Source organism: Muscardinus avellanarius, assembly GCF_963383645.1.
Source record: "Muscardinus avellanarius genome assembly, chromosome: 5".
Taxonomy (NCBI): domain Eukaryota; kingdom Metazoa; phylum Chordata; class Mammalia; order Rodentia; family Gliridae; genus Muscardinus; species Muscardinus avellanarius.
In genome coordinates, this window is record NC_137790.1 from 129,502,368 (window position 1) to 129,524,823 (window position 22,456).

The 22,456-nt window shown below is 42.7% G+C and overlaps 2 protein-coding genes across 5 annotated transcripts in view; both read left to right on the top strand.

The window, feature by feature from the left end:
- The window catches only part of ATR (ATR checkpoint kinase), a gene marked incomplete at both ends in the record, with an annotated part of 84,837 nt that extends 76,731 nt beyond the window's left edge, over positions 1-8,106 (top strand). For both annotated transcript variants that reach the window (XM_080696748.1, XM_080696749.1), the window contains 6 exons: positions 1,245-1,395; positions 2,114-2,270; positions 2,368-2,521; positions 3,381-3,532; positions 5,962-6,067; positions 7,933-8,106. In XM_080696748.1, coding sequence (XP_080552874.1) covers positions 1,245-1,395; positions 2,114-2,270; positions 2,368-2,521; positions 3,381-3,532; positions 5,962-6,067; positions 7,933-8,106 — 894 coding nt within the window. The remainder of the gene's footprint in view (positions 1-1,244; positions 1,396-2,113; positions 2,271-2,367; positions 2,522-3,380; positions 3,533-5,961; positions 6,068-7,932) is intronic.
- A 2,761-nt stretch (positions 8,107-10,867) lies between these two features.
- Positions 10,868-22,456, top strand: part of XRN1 (5'-3' exoribonuclease 1) — a gene marked incomplete at both ends in the record, with an annotated part of 98,310 nt that continues 86,721 nt past the window's right edge. For all 3 annotated transcript variants that reach the window (XM_080695704.1, XM_080695706.1, XM_080695705.1), the window contains 2 exons: positions 10,868-10,942; positions 17,492-17,724. In XM_080695704.1, coding sequence (XP_080551830.1) covers positions 10,868-10,942; positions 17,492-17,724 — 308 coding nt within the window. The remainder of the gene's footprint in view (positions 10,943-17,491; positions 17,725-22,456) is intronic.

Below are 22,456 nucleotides of genomic sequence, written 5' to 3' on the forward strand. Positions count from 1 at the left end.
GTTAACGATGCTTTGTTCACATGTATGCGCATATATGAATGTAGCCTTTCCATCAATTAACCTCAGCCTTCTTCCTCCCCTACCCTTCCTTTCGGTTTCCCTTCATTATTTAGAGTCCCTCTGGTATCCCTAATACTCCCTAGCTTGAGCACATTAGAGAAAACATATGTCCCTTCTCTTTCTGTGCTCTCACTTAACATAATGTTTTCCAGGTCTTTCTATCTTCTTGCAAATGACATCATTTTGTGCTTTTTTATTGCTGAATAGAATTCCATTGTGTATTTCCCATAATTTAGCCATCTGTTGATGGATACCTAGATTGGTTCCATATTTTGGCTATTTTAAATTGTGCTGCTCTGAACATGGGTATGCATATGTTACTGTAGTTCTCTGATTTCAACCCCTTTGGAAAGATACCCGGGAGTGGTCTAGCCGGATCATGTGGTGGATCCATTCCCAGATTTCTTTTTTTTTTCTTTTTTTTTTTTTTGATGGTACTGGGGGTGGAACCCAGAGGCTTTCTACCTCCGGGCTATACTCCCAGACCTTTTTTATATTTCATTTGGAAACAGGGTCTCACTAAGTTGCTGAGAGCCTCACTAAGTAGCTGAGGCTGGCTTCGAACCCGTGCGATCCTCCTGTCTCAGCCTCCCAAGCGCAGGGATTACAAGTGTGTGCCACCATGCTCGGCCTCCATTCCCAGATTTCTCAGGAATCTCCACACTGATCTCCATAGCGGCTGGACTAGTTTGCACTCCCACCAACAGTGTAAGAGCTCCTCTTTCCCCACATCCTCACCAGCATTTTATCATTTGACTTCTTTATGCTTGTCACTCAGATTGGGGTTAGATGGAATCTCAGTGTAGTTCTGATTTGCATCTCCCTGATGGCTAATGATGCTGAACATTTTTTCATGTATCTATTGGCCATTTATATCTCTCTTGTGAAGTACCTCTTCAATTCAGTTGCCCATTTTTAATTGGGTTATTTGTTTTGCAGTGTACATGTTTATTTTTATTATCCATTGATAAAGACTTAGATTGCTTATCCCTTTTGTCTGTTGTGAGTAACTTGAACATGATCATATTAATATTTGCTCAAGTTCCTGTTTTCAGTCTTTTGATTATATTCACCAAAGTAAAATCGCCTGTTTCACTTAGTTTTTAACAAATGAGATTGCTCTAATGAGAAAAATATAAGACATAGTAATGATATTCAGAAATTTTGAAATCTCTTTTGACTAGTGTTTACGGAAAGACGCAGAGTCTCGTCGGAGGGAACTTCATATTCGAACATATGCGGTTATCCCACTGAATGACGAGTGCGGGGTCATCGAGTGGGTGAGCAACACTGCTGGCTTGAGGCCCATACTGACCAAAATATACAAGGAAAAGGGTATGAAGTTAATTCTTAAGATATAGGTGTACAGCATTTAATGATACCTACAAACCTCTCATATGTAGATGTGATTGTTTTTAACATATGTCAGTATACATTTTTTAAATATAAGCCATAATGAAGGTGGGTGTGGTGGCACGTGCTTGTAGTCCCAGCGTTTGGGAGGCTGAGACAGAAGGATCACAGTTTGTGAACAACTTAGCTAGTGAGGCCCTTTGCAAGTCAGTGAGACCCTTTTTCAAAATAAAGAATAATAAATAGGGCTAAGGGTATAGATGGGAGGTAGAATGCCCCTGGGTTCCATCCCCGGTACCAAAAAAAAGTAGCCTTGCTAAGTAGCTGAGGCTGTCCACAAACTGTGATCCTCCAGGCTCGCCTTCCGAATGCTGGGATCATAACCGTGCGCCACCATGCCCGGCTCACAACATTGGTTTTTGTTGACACTAGTTTTCATCAGAGATTGTGCTTTTGATAAATATTGAAAGTAATGTGATTTATTACCTCATTAGAGTATATGCACATAATTATATATAATTAGAGTTTATACACATAATTGAAAGTTTTTCATTTATTAATTGAAAGATCTTATTTATTCTTGTTTTTGAGTAACAATTTGAATACAAGTACACATTTCCTGTTGCATTGTAAAAAAAAAATCTTTTTGGCCCCTTCTCTCCTTTGGTTGTGTGGCGAATGGAAATGGCTCTGGCTGCAGGAGTGTACATGACAGGAAAGGAACTTCGCCAGTGTATGCTACCGAAGTCAGCAGCCTTGTCTGAAAAACTCAAAGTGTTCCAGGAATTTCTCCTGCCCAGGCATCCTCCTGTGTTTCACGAGTGGTTTCTGAGGACATTCCCTGATCCTACATCATGGTAAGTGACCCAGAACAAACTACATTGTTCTGGAAGAATGTTTATTTGCAGCTGCGTCTGGCATGAGGATACTCGGTAAGCCCCGGATCTCTTTTAGGTACAGTAGCAGATCGGCATACTGCCGTTCAACGGCAGTAATGTCAATGGTCGGCTATATCCTGGGGCTGGGAGACCGGCACGGTGAAAACATTCTTTTCGATTCTTTGACTGGCGAATGTGTGCATGTGGATTTCAACTGTCTTTTTAATAAGGTAGGTGATGTGACTTCATTGTATGTTTCTCCCAGTTTCCTTTCCTCAGCAAATGTTCTTCCTGGACATTCCTGTTGGTCATGGTTATACTCACAGCTGAATCACACTGAGAGTTTCCAGGCTGGTTTTCATCATCGGATCCCATTAGTAAAGCAAGTTAGAATGGAAAGAACTTGGAAGAGTAATATAGTAATATAATACAGCTAGTACATTGAATTCCAAAAGCAAAGATCCAAGTTCTGACTCAGCTGGCTACTAGCTATGTGAACATGGACTGGTCAGTTCATCTTACCGAGCCTTAGTTTTAGAGAGAGTCATTTACTATGATGACTTAAGGCCGGGGATGTCTCTCGGCCGTAGCACACTGGCCCCGCACCATGAGCAACATCCTGAAAAAAATCCAGGTATCTAGGAACCAGCCCAAGAGATTCGGGTTCTGTGGGTACAGAGTGGAGCCTGGGGAATAAAACAGGCTCATCTCTCCTATTTTAAATTGAAAGTCCTAAAAAAGGGAAGAAAAATAGAATGTTTGTATTTTATTTTATTCAAGGATGACATTAAGGAAGTTAATAAGACAGTACTGAACTCATTAAAAATTCTCTGTGATAGCAGTCACTGTCCTCAGCCAGTCGAGAAGAATCCATTCATCATCTGGATCTTATCCACGTCAAGTGGTGCTTCCAGTGTCCCCAAGTGAAGGAAGGTTATACAGCTCCTTCATATAATCCTTGAATATACTTACAGATATTTTGAGTACTTTTTGTTCTTTTTAAAAGAAATTTAGATATGAAGTTTCACACTCTTTGAATAAATATTTTTAAATTCTAACGTTACTTTATAATAAAATTCATCCCTTAAGGGAGAAACCTTTGAAGTTCCAGAAATTGTACCATTTCGCCTGACTCATAACATGGTTAATGGCATGGGTCCTATGGGGACAGAGGGTCTCTTTCGAAGAGCCTGTGAAGTCACCCTGCGGCTGATGCGAGATCAAAGAGAGCCTTTAATGAGGTAACCGCTTGTGCTTTGCAAATTATGTAGCAGTGACCTTAATGTGAATGCTGCTCCTGGAGTAGGTTTCCTTTATATAAAAACTACTTTGCATTAGCTGGAGTACGTTTTTAAAAAGCAATAGCCGGGCATGGTGGCGCATGCTTGTCATCCCAGTACTTCAGTGGCTGAGACGGGAGGATGGCAGGTTCGAGGACAGCCTCAGCAAGTAGTGAGACTCTCTTCAACCTAGCTATATCCTGTTTTAACATACAAATAAAATAGGACTGGAGGTATGGCTCAGAGGTAAAAAGCCCCTAGGTTCAATTCCAAGTACCAAAACAAACAAACAAAAAGAATGATAAAAACAATAGCCAAGCCCGACATGGTGGCGCACACTTGTAATCCCAGCATTCGAGAGGCTGAAACCAGAGGATTGTGGTTCGTGGACAGCCTGAGCTACTGAGGCACTCCGTAACCTAGTGAGACCCTGTTTCAAAATAAAGAAAGAAAAAAATAGGGCAGGAGGTATAGCTTGGAGGTCGAATGTCTCTAGGTTCCATCCCCAGACCCGCAAAAAAAAAAAAAAAAAAAAAAAAAAAAAGCCTACAATTCACATACCATAAAATTCACCCCTTTAAAAATATGCACTTTTAGCCGGGCATGGTGGCGCACGCTTGTAATCCCCGCACTTGGGAGGCGGAGACAGGAAGATCACGCAGGTTCGAAGCCAGCCGCGCGCACTGGCTTAGGAGACCCTGTTTCCAAATAAAAATGTAAAAGTAGGTCTGGGAGTGTAGCCCAGAGGTAGAAGGGCTTCCAGGAACCTCACTACCACACAAAATATATATATATGCACTTTTGGCTGGGCGTGGTGGCACATGCTTGTAATCCCCACACATGGGAGACTGAGACAGGAGGATCATACAGGTTCGAAGCCAGCCTCAGCTACTGAGTAAGGCTCTCAGCAACTTAGTGAGGACCCTGTTTTCAAATAAAAAATATAAAATAGGTCTGGGAGTATAGCCTGGAGATAGAAAGCCTCTGAGTTCCACCCCTAGTACCAGAAAAAAAAAAATGCACTTTTGCTAGGCATGGTGGCAAATGCTTGTAATTTCAACACTTGAGAGGCTGAGACAGGAGGATCCAGGTTCTTAGCCTTCCTCAGCTACTTATGCCCTTTGCAACTCAGTGAGACCCTGTTTCAAAATAAAGAATAAAAAATAGGGCTGGGGGTGTAGCTCAGAGGTAGAATGCCCCTGGGATCCATCCCCAGTACTGCCATTAAAAAAGCACTTTTAAGGGCATGGTGGTGCACGCTTATAATCCCAGTACTTGGGAGGCTGAGACAGTAGGATCAGGGTTCGAGGCCAACCTCAGTTACTTAGTGAGACCCTATTTCAAAAATAAAGAATAAAAAATGGGGCTGGGGGTATTGCTCGGAGGTACAGTGCCCCGGATTCAATCCCTAGCACTACACGAAAAATAAATTAAATAAGTATAGATACCTCAAAAATAAATAAAAATAAATAATTTATTTTCATTGCCAAGTAATATTCTATTGTATGGCTATGCCATACCACATTTTATTTATTTATTTATCAAAGACACTTGTATTGTTCCCATCTTTTGGCTATTTTGAGTAGGGTTGCTGTGAACATTGTCCACAAGATTTATGTAGATGTACGGCTTCTGTTCTCTCGTATAATAATACTAGGAGTAGAATTACTGAGTCATATGTTAACTCTAAAATTTACTTTTTTTTTTTTTTTTTTTTTTACTGTACTGGGGATTGAACCCAGGGGCATTCTACCTCTGAGCTATGCCCTATTTTTTATTCTTTATTTTGAAACAGGGTCTCACTAAGTTGCGGAGGGCCTCACTGAGTAGCTGAGGCTGGCCGCGAACCTGTGATCCTCCTGTCTGAACCTCACAAGTAATGGGATTACAATTGTGTGCCACCACACCCAGCTCTAAGCTTAATGTTTTAGGGGCTTACTAATTGTTTTGTTTTTCAAAGCCATTGTAATGCTTTATAATGCGTATGGGTTCTAATTTTTCCAAATCCTAACCAACACTTATTATCTGTAAAGTGGTAGCATCTCACTGATATCTCATTATGATTTTAATTTGTATTTCCCTAATAACTAGGGATGTTGAATATATTTTTTTTAGGGGGGTTGATACTCAGGGTTGGACCCACGGGCATTCTACCTCTGAGTTACACCTCCATCCCTATTTTATATTTTATTTTGAAATAGGCCTCACTATGTTCCTGAGGCCATCCTTGAATCTATGATCCCCCTGTCAAAGCCTCCCAAGTACTGGGATTGCAGGCATGCACCACCACACCCAGATTTTCACTTAAATTCTTAGGTATTGATTTTAGCAAGATTTCTTTTTGTAATGATAGTATTATGCTGTTACCATCACATTTGTTTCAAATTTAGCGTCTTGAAGACTTTTCTACACGATCCTCTTGTGGAGTGGAGTAAACCAGTGAAAGGACATTCCAGGGCAGCGCTGAATGAGACCGGGGAAGTTGTGAATGAGAAGGTTTGTAGAGGCCCTGTCGTCCCTGTGAATGAACACGGATCCTGCATACTGTCCATGGCCGAGTATTATTATCAAAACCTTGAAATCTGAGTTTGCTTTATTGTCATTACTAACATCATTATTAGCATTTGTGTAATAAAAGACGAAGGCACAGATGTTTAACCTTAGAACAGCTTATAATTACGAGATAAGAATGGGAGGAAACGTGAATACAAATGGTCGGAACTCACAGAGCAGCAAGTCCAAGCCCCTAAGGCGACGCCAGTGTGCTGCGCCCATTGGGACAAATGTTATGCATAGTTCAGGCCCTTCTAAAAGCAGCTGAAGCCTCACTGTATACGTGGTTACTTTTAATATGTTATAACAGATTGAGGGTTTTGCTTTTCAGTGTGTGTGTGTGTGTGTGTGTGTGTGTGTGTGTGTGTGTGTGTGTGTGCTGGGGATTGAACCCAAGGCCTTCTTCACGTTAAGCACACAGTATACTCCTGAGCTGCGTCACCATCACTAAGGATTATTTTTCTAATCCTCATTCTCACTTTTGGTGGGGGAGCAGTCTTGGAGGCTGAATCCATAGGCGTTGTACCTCTGAACTAGACCTTCAGCCCTTTTCATTTTTTATTATAAAACAGGGTCCTGCTGATTTGTTTTGGGCGTCTCTTAAGTTACAGAAGTTAGCCTTGAACCTGTGACTTTCTGTCTTAGCCTCTCAGGTACTGGGATTATAGGTGTGCACGCTGCGCTCAGCTTCTCATAAGCTTTTTATTTTTTAATTTTTTATTTTTTTGGTGGTACTGGGGGTGGAACCCAGGGGCTTTCTACTACCGGGCTATACTCCCAGACCTATTTTATATTTTATTTGGAAACAGGGTCTCACTAAGTTGCTGAGGCTGGCTTCGAACTTGCGCGATCCTCCTGTCTCAGCCTCCCAAGCGCGGGGATTACAAGCGTGCGCCACCACACCCGGCTCTCATAAGCTTTTTATTAAGAGAAAAATGTGTAGAATTCCAAGTAGAACTTCCGTTTGCATGCACGCTTGGAATTTAATGTAAATATTAGACACAAAAATAATGTTACTATCGTAGTCCTAAATCCTTTCAAACAATTTTTATTATCGTTTGGTTTTTGTTTTAATGGTGCTACAGATCCAACCTACAGTCTTCCACATCCTAGGCACATGGTGTACTACTGAGCTCCACCCCTAGCCCTCACTACAAAGTGTGTGTGTGTGTGTGTGTGTGTGTGTGTGTGTGTGTGTGTGTGTACGTGCAACTAGGGATTGAACCCAGGGGTATTCTACCTCTGTGCTACACCCCCAGCCCTATTTTATTTTTCTTTTGAAACATGGTCTTGCTCACTATTTGCTGAATCTGTCCTTGAACCTGTGATCCTTTTTTTTCTCAGTCTGCCAAGTACTGGGTTTATAGGTATAGTCCACCATGCCTGGCTTCAAAACTCATTTATTACTTAACTAGAATTGGAATGTGGAAAAAATTCCTGCAGACCAGAATATGTCCAGTCAGTTGGTATTAATATTACAAACCTCCAAATCAATACTTCAAGTTACCAAACTTGTTTCATTTTTTTTCTTTTTCTCTCTCTCACATTTATATATCCCCAGCCCTCTCTTTTATTTCTTATTTTGAAGCAAGGGCTTGCTAAGTTGCTGAGGCTGGTCTTGAACCTGTTATCCTCCTGTCTCAGCCTCCCAAGTACCTTTTTCTCCTTCTTTCTATTTGGGACTACAAATGGGTATTGAACAATAAAAGTGTTAACATTTATTAAATATCAAGAAAGGTATAAATCCCCAGTCCTCAACACCACATGTTATTGGGTCCTTAGCCTGACGACTTTCTGTTTCTTTTTAGGCCAAGACCCATGTTCTTGACATAGAGCAGCGACTACAAGGTGTAATCAAGACCCGGAACCGAGTGACGGGGCTGCCGTTATCCATTGAGGGACACGTGCACTACCTCATACAGGAAGCTACCGATGAAAACCTACTGTGCCAGATGTATCTTGGTTGGACCCCATATATGTAAAATGAAAGAATTTCAAAGAATATGTTAACAAGTCTAAAAGTAATGCATGTGTCATCAGTCTGTAGTATCCAGGTTTTTGTTGTTGTTGTTGTTGTTGTTGTTGTTGTTGTTGGGGATTTTTTGCGGGTCTGGGGATGGAACCCAGGGACATTCTACCTCCAAGCTACACCCCTCCCTTATTTTTTATTCTTTATTTTGAAACAGGGTGTCACTGAGTTACAGAGGGCCTCACTAAGTAGCTGAGGCTGTCTGCGAACCGCAATCCTCTGTTCTCAGCCTCCAGAAAGCTGGGATTACAAGCGTGCACCACCACGCCCGGCCGTATCTATTTAGTTTTCAAGTACAATCTAAGTTTATGTTCTCAGAGCAATTGTATTATGCCTGCCTCTGGTTATTAACAGTACTTAAAGTAATATATGCTCAGTTACCAAGATAAACTGCTTTCCTAATATACACTGTATATGCTCCTGAGGAGACATGCTGTGTTCTTATCATCAAAAAAAAAAAATTGTATCTGCAAGAATAAGCCAGGCTGATTTCATTTTATAGTTTTTATTGATTTCTTTCTTAAAAGTATTAGTTAGCATAGGAGTCATTGAAACAACAACAGCAGAATGCACAAAGCTACCTCTTCTGCCCTTCTGGAATTGAAATTTTAGTTAAAAGAGTGATAGGAATGTAATAGCACATTGTTAAGTTGACTTAATAAAAATTCTCTTTATTGTGTTTGCAGTGTGCCTTGGGGGGGAGCCAAGAGACATAAATATGAGAACTAAATAAACATTCTGTAATTTTACGTATTTTTATTGTGCTGGGCATGGACTGTGTAGCCTCATATATGCTAGGCTTGTACTCTACCACTGAGCTATGCCCCCAGCCCCAACATTTAGTAATTTTAAAGATGTTGCCATACTGTAGTATACCTGAATGCACGTTAATAGAAGACAATATTTAAAGCCCCGTGAGATGTTAAAAATCATTATTATTTAAATGTACTTATTTTAGGTGTGGGGGGTTGCTAGGGAACGAACCTAGGAGGGTGCTACCTGCGCGTTACACCTTCATCCCCTTTTACTTTTATGTTTGTTTCGGTACTGGGAGTTGAGTCCATGGGCATTCTACCTCTAGGCTGCACCCTCAAGCCCTTTTTAATTTTTGTTTTTTGAAATTGAATCACTCTAGGTTGCTGAAAGTCTTGCTACATTGCTTGCAATCCTCTTGTCTCGGCCTCCCAAGGAAGTGGGATGACAGTCATTTACAGATGTGTGCCGCCATGCCCGTTTTGTTGGGTGGGGGTACTGGGGAGGGAACCCATGAGCATTCTGCCTCTGAGATACACCCCTGGCCCTATTTTATTTTTATTTTTAAACAGGGTCTAAAAACTGGGCGTAGTGATGCTTACCTGGGAGGCTAAGACATGATAGCAGGTTTGCAGCCAGTTTCAGCAATTTAATGAAGCTGTTGACAACTTAGTGATACTCTGTTTCAAAATAAAAGAATAAAATAGGGCTGGAGGTGTAGCTCAGAGGTAGAATACCCCTGGTTCCATCCCAGTACTAAGATTTAAATTGTAAAATTATTTAAATATGTTTGTTCTTTAAGTAAGTAGAAAACTCATTTATACCAGGTTTAATTTCACTTAATAGAACTTTTTTGTATGGTTTGAAGTGTGATGGGGAAAAACATGATAAGCATAAGTGTGAAAACTACACATTATAAAATTTCTTGTTGAGGGTCTTATGTTAAGGGCAGACTAAAATTTTTTCCAACAATTTAGAAAAGAATGATTTTTCATTTGGGAGGTGTGTGTGTGTGATGGTGGTACTGGGTTTGAACCCAGGATGTGCTCATACTAAACTAAGCTCAGCCCTTTTTTATTTTGAGGCAGGGTCTGGCTAAATTGCCTAGGCTGGCTTCAAATATGTGAACATCTTGCGTCAGTTTCCCCAATCACTGGGATTACAGGTGTCGGCCAGAAAATAAATATTTAAAAGAAACTTTGCAGCCCGGCGTGGTGGCATAAGCTTGTAATCCCAGCATTCCCGAGGCTGAGACAGGAGGATCACGGTTCACAGACAGCCTCAGCTACTACTTAGGCCCTTTGCAACTCAGTGAGACCCTGTTTCAAAATAAAGAGTAAAAAAATAGGGCTGGGGGTGTAGGGGTATAGCTTGGAGGTATAATAGGTAGAATGCCCCTGGGTTCCATCCCCAGTACGGAAAAAAAAAAAAAAAACCTTTGCTGAAGGTTTCCAATCCTCAGAGAAAATACTGCCCCTTCCTTGCAAAATAAAAAAGCCAAATTAATCATCAGGCCTTCCCAAATCAATGTTGGAAAATACTAAGATTAGCACACTCAGGAAGCAGAAGCAGCCAGAACAAAAATTAGTGTTCAGTCCTGTACAGTTTTCCTACTACGTTCAAGTCCACTTATAAAGCACAGGTCTATAAACTGGCCTTTTCAGAACCTAGTTTAAGGCTCACCTTCCAAGCTCAGCAGCCAGCTCACTGCAGCCAGGCGGCTGCGAGCTGGCCGGGCAGGCCCCGCCCACCCGGGCGGCTCGAGTCGCCGGGCAAGCCCCGCCCCCGGCCGCCGCGGCCCCGCCCCCGGCCGCCGCGGCCGCTCTAGCCCCGCGGGGCGCTCTCTATGGTCGGGCGGGCGGAGTGTTGTCATCGGCGGAGCGACGGCGGCGGCGGCGTAGGCCCCGGCGGGGCGTTTGGTTTCGGTTTGGCCCTGGCTGGAATTAGTGTCGACGGTCGACATGGGAGTCCCCAAGTTTTACCGATGGATCTCGGAGCGGTACCCCTGCCTGAGCGAAGTGGTGAAGGAGCATCAGGTGGGTGTGCGCGGCGAGGCCGGCGAGGGGCCCGCGCTCGGCGCCGGGGCGGGCGCGGGGGGCCCGCGGGGCGATCGGGCCGGGAGCCGCCGGCAGCCCCGCCGCCCGCGCCGTGTTCACCGCCCCAGCCGGGGCTCCGCCGCGCCCCGCCCCGCCCTCGGATGCTCTCTGGGTTCCCCCGAAGACCCAGCTCCCCGGGAGGCGGAGGCGGGAGCATCGCAGGTTGAACGCCGTCGTCCGGGCGGCTTCGCGGGGCTCTGTCTCCAAATAAAAACCTAAAGGACTGGAAGGGGAGCTGATGGGAGAGCGCCCGGAGTGTAGCTCAAAGGCCGAGCGCCCCTGGTCGTGCTCCCCCCAAAAAGAAACACACAAGTGTCGACCCCTTTGCCAGGACAAAAAATACCAGGGGGAAGAGGGCAGGTGTCGTTTGAAGGCTTTGACGTGCCCAGGGAGAGATGCGTGAGACATGAGGCTTACCAATAACATTGGTCCGTGGCGGCCCCAGAACGTTTGTGTGGACATGCCAAAAATCCATGTTTATTAGAGGAACTGTGGAAAGAACGTCGGTCGGACAAAGTGTACACTGGGTGACACTAGTATTTGTCACATTTCATGAAGTCGATGGATCGTTTGTCCGTTTTATGTTTTACAGAAAGAGCGCTTTCAGTTTGTCTAGCTGATCGAGTTCGTGGAGATGAGTAGTGAGAGCTGTTACATTGTGGCTTAATCTTTTTTGTTAAACTACTTGCAAGCATAAAGTTAAACCTTTGGGGAGAATTCTTTTGTTGCTGGGTTCTAGTCACATTTGATGTTTTAGGGGGAAAGCTTAAAAAAATCCAAAATGCTTGCTTGTGTTTTATTTTTTTTTTGAAACAGATATTGAGTTGGATTTAGAGGGGCATGTATTCCCAGAGAGGAAGGTTAAAAATGATACCAGTACATTGTAGCAATCGAGACTAATAACTTTGGCTTCTCTTGGATCCTTCCATCAAATATTTGAGCATCTGCTACACAGTAATCACTTATGTATAAAGTGAAAAACAATGTGATTACAATTCAGAATGACTTGATAATATACCATTTATCCGGTAATATTTTTACCTGTACTCTTTGGCACCAAGTTTGGCTCAGTGAAAACATTTTGGATTCTCTCCATCCTGAGAAATTTTGTTGCAAAAGTAATATTTTAAGACAATTTTATGAGATGGGCATTAAACATACATTTTGTGAAAGCTCTACTGTAAGTAGAAACTGCAAATAAAATTGTTCCAAATCCCATTGTAAGCGAACCTTAAAACTTGTTGCATCAGCCAGATGCATGGTGTCATATGCTTGTCATCCCAATACTTGGGAGGCTGAGACAGGAGGATCGCTGGTTCGCAGCCTGCCTCAGCTACTTAGTGAGGCCCTCTGCAGCTTAGTGAGACCCTGTTTCAAAATAAAAAAAATAGGGCTGGGGGTTTAGCTCAGAGGTAGAATGCCCCTGGGTCCCATCCCCATTACCACACACACACAAAAGCAACAACAACAAAAAACTTTCTGCATCAAAATGTTTGATTGTAAAGAGTCAGAAGGGTGGCCAGCTAATTTCTCACACAGTACTTAAAGATGGCAGTGTCTAAATAACACTGGTTCCAAAACTAGCCTTGGGGGGAAAGGAGAGGATGCTGGGAAAGTAATGGCACTGGAGACTGTAGCACAGTTGTTTTTTTGTTTGTTTGTTTGTTTGGTCTGAATCCTCACACAAAAACGGAAAGAGAAACAATAGCAGAATTTTAAATAATAAACCAATGTGACATGGTATTGCCATGATATTTTGAGGTCAAAATACTACCAAGACACGACAAACTGCCAATATTCTTTAGTCTTCATACTAGCATCTGTGCCAGAGGAAGAAGAAAGCAACAGGGAAACATGGCTGGACCTGAGAACACAGAACCTGAGAAGAGCCAGCAGGTCTTCTCTAAAAGACAGTGCTGGCCAATTGGCCAGCAGGAACTACCGAATGAAGGTTCTACCGTAAGAAAAGACCAAAGGGCAGGCGCAGCACCTCCTATGAACTCTCAAAACTGACTCACCAGGGCAGACTTCCCCACCCTAAGGAGAAACTGCTAGGAGCCAAATAAAATATTATCACAAGGAAGGGGGGAAAAGGCTGGGGCGGGTGGGGGAGAGTCCTGATAAAAGTTACGGGGAGTTGGGGTTAAATCTGGAAAAACAAATCACGATATTTTTAACACTACCCAAAAGAACAGAAGCAGCTTTATGAAGTTAAAGCTTTCCTGAACCCATATTCTAAAAGCTGAAGAAAATCAATTCTCATCAAGAAATGAACAACAGAATGTCCCAAGGTCAGTTGCATACTTTGCTAATTAGAGGAGGGGAAGAGAACAAAATAACTGGACTACAGACAAGGGCTGGTGATGCAGCTCAGTGCTAGTGCCAGTGCTGAGCACGTGCAGCTCTCTGGGTTTTGTTCTTAGCACCCCTGAAATTTTATTTTGCAGTAAAAACATGCCCACAACAAAACTATACCCTACTGTTTTCGATTTCTATACGCTAACATGCATACAGAAATCACGTGATTACTCAAGTAATCGCCATTGGTTGGAGATATAGCTCACTGGTAGAGACGCGCCTAGCATGTGCCACGCCCTGGGTTCAGTCCCCAGCACTGCAAAAAATTTAAAAATATTAATAATACACGGCTTAATTTTAAAATATAGTATTTTAATTACTTAAAGCAATAAATAAATAGGATTAAAGAACAGAAAAGAATTGTTGACTGCTATTTTAGTCACTTTTTCTTTAAAAGCATTTCGCAATAATACATAGGATACAAAGTTAGACTAACAAAAAGAAACTAATGTCTTTAAGATTAGATACTAAGATGTTAGTATTTAACCACAAATTAAAACAGTACAGATACATATGGAGACGGGGTGTATTATTTCTGTGCTATCAGGTTCAATGAAAGGTAAGTTTTGTTTATTAGTATCTTCAATAGACATTTTTATTTGCTGCTTTGTGTCAGGCAGTGTGCTAAGGGTTCTAAACACAAATGCCAGATCTTAAGAAGCAGTTCAGCAGTGGAGGATAGACCCAGACTCTTAAACACTCAGCAAAAATGCAGTGAGCAGCCAGGCATGGTGGTGCACACTTGTAATGCCAGTGCTGGGGAGGCTGAGACAGGAGGATCTCAGGTTCACAGCCAGCCTCGGTAAGTGAGGGAGGCCCTCCACAACTTCACTGCAATTTAGTGAGGCCCCATTTCAAAATAAAACATTAAATTAGGGCTAGGGGTATAGCTTGGAGGAAGAATATCCCTGGGCTCAATCCCCAGCGTGTGTGTCTGTCTGTCTGTCTCTCTCACTCTCACATACACACACAGTAGTAACTGCCTACTAATGAGCCCTGCACTCCTGTCTGCATTAGGAACACACAAATAAAATATAATTCTTACTTTCAAGATGCCGAATACCAAAGCTATGAAAACCAGAATAGTAGGAGCATTTGGGCAATGCTTACTTTCTAAGTGAAGTAAGAGCTGAGTGCAAGGTGTGACATCAGAAGGGGGTGCCATCCCTCCTAGTCAGTAAGGGAAAGCTTGCAGACGCTGCTCGAGCGGGGCCTGAAAGGACGAGTCAACATCCAGAAGACCAGTGGAGGAAGAGCAGGAGAGGACGCGCCAGGCCAGACGCCTCGCTTGTTAAGGACAGAGGTGGGGAACAGCTGGGGACATGTGGAGCGGGAAGAACTTGGGATTGGAGGGGAAAATAGCAGCTGAGCCAGGAAAGGATGTGGACTGTGTAATCCCACTACTTGAGAAGCTGAGAGGGGAGGATCATAGGTTCGAGGCCAGCCTCAGCAATTTAGCAAGCCCTCACCAATTTAGTGAAGCCCTGTTTCTAAATAAAAACAAAACGGTGGCTGGGCGTGGTGGCCCACACTTGTAATCCCAGTATTTGGGAGGCCGAGACAGGAGGAATCCACAGGTTCAAACCCAGCTTCTGCCATTTAGTAAGGCTCTAAGCAACTTAGATCCTGTTTCCAAATAAAAAATATAAAAAGTAAGCTGGGCGTGGTGGCGCACGCTTGTAATCCCCGCGCTTGGGAGGCAGAGACAGGAGGATCACGCAGGTTCGAAGCCAGCCGCGCACGCTGGCTCAGGAGACCCTGTTTCCAAATAAAAAAATGTAAAAATAGGTCTGGGAGTGTAGCCCAGAGGTAGAAGGGCTTCCAGGAACCCCAGTACCACCAAAAAAAATAAAAAAATATATAAAAAGTAGATCTGGGCGTGTAGCCCAGTAGAAAGCCCCTGGGTTCCATCCCCAGGTCCACTAAACAAACAACGGGGCTGAGGATGTAGCTGGGAGGCACAGTGCCCTGGGGTCCATTCCCAGTCACCCCTCCCCCCAAAAGGTGAGATGGCAGCCAAAGCACGCAGAGCCTACTATGTGGTATTAGGATGTGTAGTATCTCACTGGTTTAAGTAAGAAAACAGTATGATCAGATTAGTTTTAGAGGAAATGACTAAGTACTAGCAAGAAAGAAAACTAGAAGCAAACAGCCCAAAAAAACTGAGGTCCTAAACTAACACAGGAGACGTGGGAACAGAGAAGATGAGATTGCCTGAAAGAGTAGGAATGGATAATGGAAGATTCTAGAAACATTCTGGAAGGTAAATTAGAAAACAAAACACCTCAGTGAGCAATTAGATACATGATTGGGAGAGGTGGAGAATATAGAATAACCTTACAATCCCTAACTTACAGATAGTAATTCTGGAAAGAGAAACTTGTCGGCCCAATTTTGTTGTGGCTGAGCAAGATTCTACCTGCTTTTCTGCTCTGTCGCCCGATGGTTGCTTTTTCATTGTGTCTTAGTCTGAAACCTAAGAGAATGTTTCAATTTTTTTTCTAATGGAAAATTATAGTGAGATTTTCAGATTATAAATTTAGTATATGCTCATTATAAAAAATTCAGAGACTATAAAATGATGTTCAAGCTATTACATAGTCTAGAAGAAAGAAAAGAACAAATGAAATTCCACCACTCAGGACTGCCTACTATATATAATGACATCTTGTCTCCCTCTACTTCCTGTCTCTTCTGTGCAGATAGATGTAAATAAATATGTAAGTAGTATACCTACTATTTTATAACCTACTTTTGTTACTGGCCATATGTATTATACACATTTTTTTCTCGCCAAATATAAATCTCTATCATCTTTTTTTTTTTTTTTTTTTTTTTTTTTTTTTTTTTTTTGTGGTACTGGGGTTCCTGGAAGCCCTTCTACCTCCGGGCTACACTCGCAGACCTATTTTTTATATATATATTTTTTATTTGGAAACAGGGTCTCTTAAGGCAGCGCGCACGACTGGCTCCGAACCTGCGCGATCCTCCTGTCTCCACCTCCCAAGCGCGGGGATTATAAGCGTGCCCACCACGCCCGGCTGTCATCTGTAATTTCTGTGAAATGTTCCACTGTATAGACACAGTCTCATCACTTCCCTGTTATTAGGCATTTAGGTTGTTTGCATTTTTTAATCTTTTCTGAATAATACTGCTACATATTTTTTATGCTTTTATTGGTGTGCTATAGTCTCACACACAGATTTTTCTTTTTTTTTTAATGTGGTACTGGGGATTGAACCCAGGGACATTCTACCTCTACGCTACACCCCCACCGTATTTTATTTCTTATTTTGAAATGGTCTTGCTAAATTGCTGAAGCTGACCTCAAACCTGAGATTCTCATCTCGGCCTCCCATGAACTAGGATTACAGATGTGTGCCACCACACCTGGTTGCAGTAAAAGAAATCTTGAGTCAAAGATATACATGAATCAAAGATACAGGGAGTCAAAGATATACATTCTATTTCAGTGAGACCAAATAACCAATAAGGCTTTAAATCATCTGTAAAAACCTTTTACCAGGCAGAGTGGCACAAGCTTGTAATCTCAGCACTTGGGAGGCTGAGACAGAAGCATTGTAAATTCAAGGCCAGCCTCGGCAACTCGGTGAGGCCATCTACAATTTAGTGAGACCCTATCTCATAATAAAACAGGGTTGGGGGTGTAGCCCAGAGGTAGAATACTCCTGGGTTCAATCCCCAGTCACACACACACACACACACACACACACACACACACACCCTCATAATAACCATATATGCACAACTGTTTGATATTAATGGCCATTGTTACCAATTTGTAGGGGAAATTGAGGTTGTTAGAAGTTAATGAAGCAAGTACTTTCTTTGGTGTTTTCCTGAGATGTCTTATTTTGGATAAGTAGGTAATTTTCTGATGGTAAATTTAATTAAGACATTGGTACTTTAACCACATAATATACCTCCATACTCATTTAATTTTAAAATTTACTTTCTTTATTCAACTATGATAGTTTACTCAGTCTTTATATAATCAGAATACTTTACATCCTGGCTTTTTTTAATCATTACATAATCGCTTTCCCAGATACTAAGATATCTGTGGTTGATTATAAATACTGATTGTAGGCATATGTCTTTGTTTTTTAGATTCCTGAATTTGACAACTTGTACCTGGATATGAATGGAATTATACATCAGTGCTCCCATCCAAATGATGACGATGTTCACTTCAGAATTTCAGATGACAAAATCTTTACTGACATTTTCCACTACTTGGAGGTGTTATTTCGAATTATTAAACCTAGAAAAGTGTTCTTTATGGCTGTTGATGGTGTGGCTCCTCGGGCAAAAATGAACCAGCAGCGTGGAAGGCGTTTTAGGTAAAACATTTAAAGATAATTGACATAGCACGACGTATCTTCTTGTGGGGGGGGCTACTGGGGGTGGAACCCAGGGGCAATGCGCCTTTGAGCTATACCCCAGCCCATTTGATTTGTAGTTTGAAGTAGGATCTCATTAGGTTGCCGAGAGTCTCACTACATTGCTGAGGCTGTCCTCAAACCTGAGATCCTCTTCCATCAGCCTCCTAAGTCCTGGAATTGCAGGTGTGTACCCAGCAATAATATATCTTCTGTTCATGATTATTTTCTGTTTAAATTCCCTAAGAAATCGGAATATCTCAATATGTTACTGATTATACTAGTCAAAGGATGTATTAGTAATTCAAATGAGGTATTATTTGTCAAAGCACATGTTGAGTTCTATTTAGTTACTGTGTCCTCAGTCGCCAGTTTCTCAAGCTTCTCTGATATTTAAAAATAGTCATAGTAGAAAACAGCTGCTATCATGGTCCACCCTGAGCTGTTAACTACACGGTGAACTGAGAGATTTTTCTACCGAGAACATTATTGACATTAAGTTTGATTCAACAAACATTCCTGAGTGACCAGACCTTGGGCTCGATGCTGATCTCGAGTGTGTTGGATCCCGATTTGGCTGAAAGGCGAGAGACCAGAGGTAATCGCTGGACTGTGAGAGCTGAATTCGGGCACTCAGTACTGTCGGCACCACTGTGTAGGAGAAGGAAAAAGATGAGAAGAGGTCGTGTACATTAAGAGGAGGTAACAGTGACATCCTCTTGTAACAGTGAGATCAGGCCGTGTTCCTGTTGATGACTAGCAAAAGGCCGTTCTACCTGAAGGCAGGGTCAGTCCAGAGTGCTTGATGGGTCATAGCTTGATGACCCTTAATTATGAGTCACGTCTGCAGTCACCAGGGCAGCTGGGCTGCCGCGCACATGCCTTCTAGTAAGAACAAGAGGAAGATGGCACAGAGTGCCAGAAAGACCGTAGGATTCTTGAAGGCAAGGACCTCCTCCTGCCAAGTTTAGAGTTTCAAATTCCATTGAAGACAGACTTAATAAGAATTTCTGCACACTGGGGACTCCTAGAAACTGTTTGCTAGAGCCCCTGGCATTTATTAAACTAGTTTCAGGGAGCCACTACTAGACAGTCTAGTGTTAAGGAAGGATTATATTAAACCCATTGCAGGTTTCACTTGCAGGTAGTAAAAGGCACTTTGGCTATGTTAAGCAGAAAGGGGTATAATGTAGGAATTTAGGTGCTTATAAAAATACTTTTTTAATTAATTTATTTATTTTGCGGTACTGGAGATGGAAGGCAGGGACATTCTACCTCCAAGCTACACACCCAGCTCTATTTTCTATTTGTTATTTTGAAACAAAGGACCTCACTAAGTAGCTGAGGCTGTCCGCGAACCCAGATCTTCCTGTCTCAGCCTCCCAAATGCTGGGATTATAAAAACCATTTTAAAGCTATATGACAGGAATGTCGGTGAGCTTTCAGGAATAACTTTCAGAAAGCTACCAGTGGCAGCCAGGCGTGGTGGCGCATGCTTGTAATCCCCGCGCTTGGGAGGCAGAGACAGGAGGATCGCACAGGTTCGAAGCCAGCCACGCACGCTGGCTTAGGAGACCCTGTTTCCAAATAAAAAATGTAAAAATAGGTCTGGGAGTGTAGCCCGGAGGTAGAAGGGCTTCCAGGAACCCCAGTACCACCAAAAAAAAAAAAAAAAAAAACGAAAGCTACCAGTGGCATTTCTGTACTACAGTCAGGTAGAGGAGTTCAGAGTTCCCCACCAGAATAAGTAACTCCAGGAACGTATTCCTTTTAGCTGTGTTCCAGGGATTAAGGACCTGTGGGCCGAGGATGTAGCTCAGTGGTAGAGCGCTTGACTAGCATATGTGAGACCCTGGATTCAGTCCTCAGTACTACAAAAAACTAACAAAAAGCAACAAGGAACACCTGAGCTCTTGGCTTCAAGAATGTGTACAGTTAAAATTTAATCAAGAAGCCACCGCTGCATCTACTGACTCCAGAGCTCCAGCACATTTCCTAGAGCTGAGCAGAAGAAACAGCCTCCTGCTCCTTGCGTCTGAGCCCTGCACACCTACCGACTCGGGGGATCTGGTCCAGCGTGGCTGAGCTCGACGTGCGTCCCGTAGCCTCGGGCCTCAGCTCACCTGGGCAGCGCACACTTCTGCCTTTTAAGCCACTGATGGAGGCCTCTCACCGTCAAGGCCAAGTCATAGCCAGAAACCTAATTGCAGGGAGCCCAAGGACTTTGTTTGTCTATTTACTTACTAGCTTTTAAACGTTTCCAGTACTAGAAGGCACACTAGAAAGAGAATAGAATGGAGGTTGAGGGCAATCTGCTATAACCACAGAACCATTTACTAAATACTATGCTGGCATGAAGTGTTCCTTGGTTGCCAGAAATCCCCGTCAGCTTTCTGACATTCTTCACAATGACTACCTTATCCATTCATAATCTTCAGGTACTTTTTTTTCTTTTTTGGTACTGGAGATTGAACCCAGAGGTATTCTACCTCTGAGTTATACCTCAGGCCCTTTTTTATTATTTTGAGACAGGGTATCTCTAAATTCCTGAGGCTAGCCTCAAACCCACGATCCTCCTGTCTCAGCCCCCACGTATTGGATTACAGGTGTACACCACCACATCTGACATTCAGGGTTTCATTCTTCATACTTTGTTTCCAAATGTGGCTGCTGGCTTATCCTCACCAAGCCACTAAAATTGCCTTATAAAACTAGGGTTATGGCCAAATACAAGGAGCCATTCTTTCTAGGCCTTCTGTCTTTTCTTCCATATAACTTCTTTCCTATAACCGTACTCCTTCATTGATTGAATCGTATTAGCCTCTTTGTCATCTTCACTTCCTCCGCTTTTTCTTTCTCTCTTTCTTTCTCTCTTTCCTCCTCCTCCTGCTCCTCATTTTGCAGAACTGAGGTAGAAGGAGCATTCTACCTCCAAGTGTCTCTGCTTTTCTTAAGGGTTAATGTTTCTTAAGGTTTTGTCCTGGACCCTGCTTGCTCTCATACACTGGTTTTGATTACTGTGTCTATGCTAATAACTCCCAAGTTTGTCTTTATAGTGGACCTTTCTCTCCTTTATATCCAAATGCCTGTTGTTGTTTCCTTTTTGATGCTCCAGACACACCTGAGGCTTGACACAATCAGTATGGAACTCATCTTCCCCTCAGAACAGCCTCCGTCGTGTTTCTGTGAATGACAGCATTTTACCTCCTGCATAGCCCGGAAGGCTAAGAGTCATTGGCTCCTCGTTCCCCCATCTGCGTCTTATTTATCCAGGGTCTTAGCTTTGTCAGACCTGTCTACTTCTTTTCATCTTTCTTCTCCAGTCTTGCCTGGGCTACCATTTTCACCTAGATTACTTCAGTAGTCTTACCTTGTCCCTGTCCCAAGCATTTTCTGTGTTGTAGCCAGATTCTACCTCATGGCTGTTCAATTTTCTGTCTGCCCATTAGAGTAATCTCTGAGAACAGTGGTCATTTCTCTTTTGTCGTAGCCCAAATCACACAAATAATCTTATATTCAGTCAAAAAAGGAGTAGGAGCAAAAGGAGAAAAGAATGCATTGTAGAGATTACAGATAAATTGATATCATCTGAGTTTTTATTATATTGAGATTTTAAGAGATAAGATAAAATAATGAATAATTTGTTCAAGAAATTGAATTCAGGGCTTAGTAAATAGAGCTAATAGCAGTGGTGTAGAAGCTGTGTTCAAGGCAGAGCTTCTTGTATGCTACATGGCATTGTGATGTGCTGCAAAGAGGTTCTAGGAGAAGCCAGACAGAATTGGGACATCCGCATATAAACCCAGGTCTCATGCTAGATGTGGTGGCACACACTTGCGATCCCAGTGACTGCTTAGGCTGAGGCAGGAGGGTTGCAAGTTCAAGGCCAACCTGGGCAAATTTTCAAGGCCCTATTTCAAAATTTAAGGGGGAAAATTTTTTTTTTTAAAGGCTGGGGATGTAGCTCAGTGGTAAAGTGCCCCTGAGAGTTTGATTCCCCAGTACTGCGTGCGCTGGTGCACACACACAAACACACAAATCCAGGTTTCTGGCTCCAAAGTTTATGTTCCCCCTAGTAAATCCTGTTACTTTTTAAATGAAGATTAGCCAGGCATGGTGGTGCACACCTGTAGTATCAGTACTTGAGAGGCGGAGACACCTTATGTTCAGTCCCCAATACCAAAAGAAGAGATTTTGGCAACTGATGTCATTAATGTTTTAGACTTTCACTTTTAAATATGTGTGTGTGTGTGTGTGTGTGTGTGTGTGTGTGTGTGTGTGTGTGTAACTGGGGGGGTTGGAACCCAGAGGCTTTCTACCTCCAGGCTATACTCCCAGACCTATTTTTTATACTTTATTTGGAAACTGTCTAAGTTGCTGAGAGCCTCACTAAGTAGCTGAGGCTGGCTTTGAACCTGTGCGAGCCTCCTGTCTCAGCCTCCCAAGCATGGGGATTACAAACATGTGCCACCACACCCAGCTTCATTTTTAAATATTTTTAGGAGGAAACAAAGATACATAATTTCTTTTTTTTTTCTTTCTTTTTTTTTTTTTTTTTTTGTAGTATGGGGGATGGAACCCAGGAGCATTCTATCTCCAATATACCTCCCCAGCCCTATTTTTTTATTCTTGATTTTGAAACATGGTCTCACTGAGTTGCATAGGGACTCACTAAGTAGCTGAGGCTGTGTGC